This window comes from Microchirus variegatus, assembly GCF_963457635.1.
Source record: "Microchirus variegatus genome assembly, chromosome: 7".
Classification (NCBI taxonomy): Eukaryota; Metazoa; Chordata; class Actinopteri; order Pleuronectiformes; family Soleidae; genus Microchirus; species Microchirus variegatus.
In genome coordinates, this window is record NC_139808.1 from 26,618,811 (window position 1) to 26,627,254 (window position 8,444).

The 8,444-nt window shown below is 38.8% G+C and overlaps 1 protein-coding gene across 1 annotated transcript; it reads right to left on the reverse strand.

Moving 5' to 3' along the window:
* Positions 1-803: 803 nt before the first annotated feature.
* On the reverse strand, positions 804-7,332 carry vsx2 (visual system homeobox 2; the record flags this gene model as incomplete). The annotated part of the gene is made up of 5 exons (XM_083892014.1): positions 804-1,228; positions 2,447-2,627; positions 6,054-6,177; positions 6,487-6,571; positions 6,867-7,332. The coding sequence occupies 5 exons, from the start codon at positions 7,330-7,332 to the stop codon at positions 804-806; spliced, it is 1,281 nt and encodes a 426-aa protein (XP_083748140.1).
* Between the last annotated feature and the right edge of the window lie 1,112 nt (positions 7,333-8,444).

Genomic DNA, 8,444 nt, shown 5'->3' on the forward strand with positions numbered 1-8,444 from the left:
TTTAAGCCCAGAATTCTGACTTTTCTCAGAATTCAATCTCAGAATTCTGACTTTAATCTCAGAATTCTGACCTTTTTCCTCAAAATTCGAACTTTTCTCAGAATTCAATCGCAGAATTCTGACTTTAATCCCAGAATTCTGAATTTTCTCAGAATTCAATCGCAGAATTCTGACTCTAATCCCAGAATTCTGAATTCTCTCAGAATTGAATCCAGGAATTCTAACTTATCTTAGAATTTAATCAGAGAATTCTGACTTTAATCCCAGAATTCTGAATTTTCTCAGAATTTAATCTCAGAATTCTGACTTCAAGCCCAGAATTCTGACTTTTCTCAGAATTCAATCTCAGAATTCTGACTTTAATCTCAGAAGAGAGAGACAGATTAATATATCAATTATATACAGCGTGACATAGGACGACATTTACTTTGTTTCTTTGTCGATGGCAACAAGCAACATTAAAATGTATTTTTAACAATGAGGTTAAAGTCTGCTCGTTGGTAATCCGGATTAAAAACGTTATAGTGGACGTAAATGTGGCACATCAGACTCTATAAAGTGTACATGAACTGATATTAGGAGCCCAGTCCTCTCTGCTACGGTGAGAAACGACAACTTTACGTCAACAGTAAAATCATAAAAAGTGCATTTGCATCTTTCTGTGCAGCAGATGAGTTTTTCCACATAGACCACTTCAGAGAAGTCGACGATGCAGGAGGACGGTGGGGGGAAGCTGTTATGTCGGGTGTGCTGTGCGTCCACATGCTGACAGCAGATATCACTGCATTCACTCAGAAGTGTCCTCAGTCTATATTGTCCTCGTCCACAGGACTGCAGGGATCGCTGGCTTTCTCCTCAGACGCCTGTCTCTCCTGTTTGCCGTCCTGCAGCCTGTCCTGAGAAACTGTCCCGAGGACTTTGGCACTGTGCTCCTGCGCTTTGGCCCTGAGTGCAGCAATGCTGTTCTCTCTCAGTTCCTCTTTGGAAATGGTGGACTTTTGACCGTCTGACCTCTTTTCCTCCGCCTCAGCGTCTTCTGCCCTCTGAGAACTGGGCGGCGGCGGCTGCTGCTGCTGCTGCTGCTGTTGCTGCTGCTGCTGCTGCTGCTGCTGCGGAGGCTGCACTTCGCACTTTTCGCCCGCCTCCATGGACTTTTTGTGCATCCCTGCAAAGAGTTGCGGGTATTCAGATTTAGAATTGCGTCTGTTGATTGGTAAGCCATCTTGGACTGAAAACATCAAGCAAAAAAAAAAAAAAAAAAAGTTCTGGTTTAGAATAGAACATCTGAACGGCACAAGATATTTACATAATATTTATGTTACTTTGGTAACACTTTACATTACAGTGCAGTTAAAGATGTTGGTAGTGTGGTAATAATCATAGAATAATAAGGTAATAATATGGCAATACCATCTTATTTTCATATATAATTGAGCTTGGAGGTAATAGTACAATGATAAAATGTTATTTCCAAAGTATAACTTGTTGTTGACAATAACGATCAGTGTAATAATGTTGACATGACTCCTCCTACACACACGTTACATCATTATTTCGTTACTAATGTAAAAATAACATGTAGTGCATTAACCCTTAGTGCATCCTTGGTAAATTACCATGGGAATAACACACAACTCCTTATATGGACATCCTGGTGGTGTGTGTTTATAGGTCACATATTCAGGCTTATAAAAAAAAAGTAGCAAAAATTGTGCAGAAGTCATCACAAAATAGACCGAAATTTCACAAATTCAATCCGATTTTTAAACCTTTTGATGTGTTTCTATAGTTTTTTTTATCAGATTAGGTTAGACTAGGGGTGAATTCCAATTCCTTGCTTAACCCTCAATCTCAGAAATGCGCGCTCCCTCTCAGAAAAATTAAGTTGAGGGCCAAGTTTAAGGGCTGTATCGCCCCCAATATTGAGATTTTCCGAGACCACCCTTGGGAGCAAGGGCTACCCAGAATGCATTTGTATCATCTTATAACTAACTGATTTTTATTACAGATGACGTAAATGCGTTCTTCTTCTTCTTCTTTTTTTGGAGTTGACAGACTGGACACAGCTTTTGCGTTATTCTGCCCCCTACAGTCTGAAGACGTATCTGCATTTAAGGGGTGTCCCATTTCTAAGTGACAAAATAACCCTCAACACATTGGTTTTGAGGGCCAGTTAAGATTAAGGGTTGAGCTTGAGGGTTAAGATAGGAATTGGAATTGGCCCTAGGTTGTGCTGAAACAAAGGATATAAGACACTCTATATTGCACATTCCTATAGCCTCTGTAAGTTTAAACACAGTTATGGCAAAAAAAGGAGCCGAAATGCTCGGTGGTCAAAGGGTGAATTGTTACCATATTGTTATTGCACTGTGTGTAAAGTGTTACCCCTGGTGGGAATAATCTCGAGCAAGAACGTGTGGAGAAAACACTTAGAGATCAGCCTCACCGAGCAGCCAGGGGGCGCACGACTCCATGATGCCGTCCTTGGCAGATTTAAGGATGGACTCGGGCAGAGGGATGGAATGCCTGACCATGGCGCCGTAGAGCCCGTACTCGGCCATGACGGTGCTGCGGCCCCAGCACTTCTCCCTCTTCCTCCACTTGGCTCTGCGGTTCTGAAACCACACCTGTGATGGGACGACAGGGAGGTCAGAGGCTGGAGAACACACTGAATACACCAATCACTGTGGTTACTGTGGACCTTGTATCCACTGAGGGGCACACGACGGGGGAGTTAATCCTTATTATAATTGTTTTGAACCAACATCAGTCATTTCCATACAACTATTTTTTTATTATTATTATTTTATTATTTTACATTTTTTAACCCTTAAATTGCCAAGTTTGGTCACAAGGCACCTTCATTTTGTGGTCTATTTGTTTATATGCATCATAAAAATGCACATAGACCACCAAAAATGTGCTCATAAAAAATTAAGATATCAACATTTTATAAATGTATTCATTTTCAAACCAACATCAATCATATCAAGTTTTTAACCCTTAAATTGCCGTTTCTTCATTTTGTGGTCTAAGGACAAAAATACATTAAGTTCATCATTTTCAATTTACTTCATGCAAACTTTATTATTTTTGGTTTGCTTATTGCAATCCTGGTATATGTGATGAAAGATTAGCAGAAACATTTGTTTATATTTTGCATTATAAAAATGCAAAACACTCACGGTAACACACCTGGAGCACCTTAAAATGTGCTCATTAAAAATTAAGCTATGAAAATTGTATAAATTATTTTTATCTTTTCTATTTAAATTTTTTTTTTACATCATCAATCATAACAAACATTGATGAATTTGTAAAGTTTTAACCCTTAAATTGCCAAGTTTCTTCATTTTGTGGTCTAAGGAAAAAACACATTAAGTTAATCATTTTCAATTTACTTCATGTAAACTGGATTATTTTTGCTTATTGCAATCCTGGTATATGTGATGAAAGATTAGCAGAAACATTTTTTTATATTATGCATTATAAAAATGCAAAATACTCACGGTAACACACCTAGAGGACCCTAAAATGTGCTCATTAAAAATTAAGAATTAATTATTATTATTTTATTTTTTGAAACCAACATAAATCATATCAAACATTAATCTGTTAGGTTTTTAACCCTTAAATTCCCAAGTGTTGTCATTATGCGCCTTCATTTTGTGGTCTAAGGACAAAACACATTAAGCTTATTATTATAAGTATAATATACTTAAGTTTATTATTAAGTATATTATTTTCAATATACTTAATGCAAACGGGATTATTTTTTGTCTTTATATGCATTACAAAAATGCAAACTACTCGTGTTAACACACCTACTCACTTTTTCTCAGACCTCAGACTTTTTCTTTAATCTTAGAATTCCGACTTTAATTTCATTCTTTTTTCTTTTTTCCAGGATTCATTTATTTTGGTCACTAAATAATCCAGTACCAGCTTTTTACAACATTTATACCTCCTTATATTACATGTTGGCATTAGTAAACGCCATGACAGATACTTAATAATATCATGAGCTATCAGTAATTATCCTGCATATGTTAATGCTGCATTAATAATAATCCTCTGGGGCCGTTTCCCACAAGGTAAGCAAAAATGAGTCATGTGTCCAAAAATGTTCTCCTTAGACTCTTATTAATGACTTTGAACTGCACAGTGAAACTGTGTTGGGCTGCAATTCATCAGCTAAACACATTCGTTTCAAACACTGTTTTCTCCTCAGAAGGTGGACAAATTTATTTTTAACTGAAGAAAACTGTTGCTTCTGTTTCTGATTCAGTCCATTGATTCCCCATAATGTGCTGCTACAGGTGTGAGGGATCTCTGGCTGCTTCTGTCAGGACTCATCTGCTGCTTCCTGCTCTGACACATGCAGGACACTGTTGCTGCTGAGAGCTGCAGGTTAAGCATTCTACTTTAGGCTCCTGTGATGATTCTGTGAGGAGGCCAGAGAGGAGACGAGGAGGGCACATATTCGATTCAATTGAATTTCCCTCTTCTGCTCATAATAACCCTTATTTCATAACTACAGAAAATTGCTTCCCTGTCGCTCAAGAAGCCAGTTGAGGAGGAGGAGGAGGAGGAGGAGCGACCCTAGGGCAAGAAGAGCCTGATTGAAAAATAAGTTAATTTCAGGGCCCGATCGATGGTGGACAGGCGGGCAAATATCACGGGAAATTAAACTAGCGGGACTCGGGGGAGCAGCAGCAGCAGCAGCAGCAGCAGCAGCAGCAGCAGCAGCAGCAGCAGCAGCAGCAGCTATTGACCTGTGCTAATAAATTCAATGTAGTTATTTCATTTGAACTCCCTGCAAAGCAGCAGCAGCATCATTCTCCTCCTTCAGCTCATCTGATTTAACTAATTACACTCAGCTGAGAAAATTGGGTGTTAATTTTATTTTGGATAGGAGCCTCCTCCTCCTCCTCCTCCTCCTCCTCCTCCTCCTCCTCTCTGGGCACATTCATTTATTTATTTATTTACTTATTTATTATTATTTATTCGCGTCGGCGGACACTCGTAATGAGAACGAGATTAAAAGGCTTCCCGGCGGGCAGATGGATGGTCCAGGTCACACACACCCACACCTCCCACACCTCCCACACCCCCCACACCTCCCGCCTTGATAGCTTGATTAGGTCGTTATAGGCTTCTACTCCGAGAACAAATTGTTTCACATCCAACTACTGCGGCTGATGAGAGATTATCTGTCCTATAGGCTGGGGGGAGAGAGAGAGAGAGAGAGAGAGAGAGAGAGAGAGAGAGAGAGAGGAAGGCTTTGTTCAGGCTGAGGGGGGGGCAGCATTGATGGATCTGCCCCCCCCCCACACGTCTCCATGTGAAAGTGAGAAGATGAACAACCTGCTTCTACAGGTGCTTCATTATTAAGTGGGATTATAATTTAAGGAAAGTCCAGATATCAGAGCTGCAACTCGGGATTATTTTTCCCTCGATTAATCGAGTAATCGTTTGGTCCATAACGTCGAGATCAGTGTTTGTCAAACCTGGAAATTAGCATTTTTAATGATTTCTTCGTTACGTGGAGCAAAGAAACGAAGAAAATATTTACATTTAAGAAGCTAAAACAGATCAGAAATCTTGTTTTAATCATTCAAAAAAAAGAAGCTTCAAACCGATTAATCGATGATCATAACGATTAATTTAGTAATGATTAATCGAATAATTCTTTCAGCTGTAGTAATTCGAATCATTTCATGACCTAAAAATAAAACTGCTAAAATGTCTTGATTAAGCGTCCTTTTAAATGGCATTGTCACGTCATATTGTCTATAAATAGATAAATAAATAACATTACAGGTTAAAATATTAATTATTATTATTGTTATTATTGTTGGCAGCACTGATATTGATCTAATCCAGGTAATTAGTCAAACTGTTTTAATAGGTGTCCAAAAATCCCTCAATCATCGAATTAAATGAAATATACACGTTTTGTTTTTAAATTAAATTCATCTTTCGATTATATAATATGAATTAATTCAGTTGGAGATGAAAATAAGGGAGTATTTTTTATTTTATTTTTTTACCTGTATGCGGTCTTCAGGCAGCTCTGTTTTCATGGCCAGCATCTCTCGGGCGTAAACATCCGGGTAATGTGCTTCATTAAAGGCCTTTTCCAGCTCCTCCAGCTGATACGAGGTGAAGATGGTTCTGTGGGAGACGAGTTCATTTCATATGTGTAATTGAAAAAAAAAAAAAAAAAAGATTGTAATTACAGAGAAAGCCTGGGATAAAACTGCTAAATGTTAGAAAACAAATTAAATTAATATATCTATTTACATATAAATATATATGTATGACCTACATCAATATTCAATTCAATATTCACTTGGTTGTATTATTTTTAAGAAATCATGTCAAACACATCATGTAAATAAATATCAATGATTTTATTATAATAACAATAATAATAGTAATAATAATAATAAAGAGATTATTAGCCTAGAAACATCCACTAACCGGTGACGTCTTTTCTTGCGCTTCTTGCTCTGATTTACAGATGACTTTGTGAGTTTTCGTTCATTAGAAGATAAATCCTCGGAATCTGGATTAAAAAAGAAATGAAAAAAAAAAAAAGGATTAAATTAAAGGTCAAAATAAGAAAAAAAACATATTTTAAATTTACATTCCAATGTGAACAATTTATTTTATACAATAATAATAATATATAAATAACATATAATAATAATAATTGTATAAAAAGAGGAAAACAAGAGTAGTTGCAGTGATTGCGTTGTTATTCTGTTCCTGTGTATTAATATTATAATTATTATAATAAGAATTACAGTGTAATAAATAGCACTAATAGTAATAAATAACAATAATAATGATAATATTACCTGAGGTCGCAGACAGGCTGGTGTCCAGCGGCCCTGCAGCGGATCTGTTGTGCGGCTGCAGGTGAGCGTCGCGCGCGTCCGACAGAACCGTCTCCAAAAACGCAGGCTGGCTGTAGAACGACGGAATTCCTCCAGGGCCGATTAATCCCATCCCGACTCCCACACCCACACCGACACCGACGGGGCCCAGCACGGACCTGGCGGCGATGAGGTGCGCGGCGCCCGGCGGCAGCGAGCCCAGGCTGCTCCTCGGGGCCGCGGACGGTTCCTTATTGAGCCCCAGTATCTCCTGGATGCCGAAGCCGGTGCACCTGTGCGGCGGCGGCGGCGCAGGCGGCGGATGATGATGCTGCTGCTGCGCGGCGCTGCTCTTCGGCTGCAGGATGTTCGCGCCTCCATTCGCAGCCACGGTTTTCTCCGACACGTTTAAACTTTCCGACAAAACTGCGCCTTGTTTCCCCGTCATAACGCCACTTTATATTTTATTTTTTATTTTACATTTAAAAAAAAAAAAAAAAAAAAAAAGAGGCCTATTTCTTATTACAGCAGGCTGCAGCTGGTCCCCAGTGCATGATCCTCCGTGTAACAACACATGAGTCCTTTAGAAAATGGTCCTTTTATCCAACAGGTCCGGCCCAACAAGAGGCAGGAGGCGGCAGCCAATCAGAGGCCAGGATTCAGGATTCTGTGGATCACGGATGCTTTATTATAATACGCCCTCTCTCGGATAAATATCTGCATCTTTTTCTTTTTTACCCGGGGACTGTGTGGATAAAAAATGGATTTAAAATCTTCAACATGTGCAGAGAATAAAATCTCCACGCGCGCGAACAGAACTGAAATAAGCCTTTTTGTTTTTTTTAAATGTAATAAACTCAGTGAGCGCGAGCTGCGTCTGTCTGTGTGTTTGTGTGTGTGTGTGCGCGTGTGATTTTTCGTTTGGCCCTAATTTAATCTTCCCCCTTTCGCACCTCTTGGTCTTTGAAATGCTGCAGGTTTGCAGAAAATTACCCCAATCTCGTGGAATAAATCAGCGCGTGTGCACCTTCACACACACACACACACACACACACACACACACACACACACACACACACACACACACACACACACACACACACACACACACACACACACACACACACACAGAGGGAGGCAGCAGCAGCAGCAGCTATGATCTCTCTGCCCAGACACTGGATCACACGGATGGATAATTGATATCCAGATGTCACAGTAAAGTCATCAAAAAAAAAAAAAAAACGACAGCTGGACGATACTCTGTCCTGTAATCCCACAGCAGCAGCAGATTATTATGATACAGAATATGTGCCAACATAAAAAAAGACTAATATATAACTTAAAATAACTTTACAATAGCTGCTAAAATACAACGTATAATAGGTTATTATTATTATTGTTGTTATTAATAATAATAATAATAATAATAATTAGAGGCCTCAAGTAATCTGTATTATAATCCAAACAATATGCTAAATTACTGGCTAATTATGCAAGATTATTAAGGCCTAATCGACATTATAATCAGTTTTAAATATGACAGGATATATGAACATATCA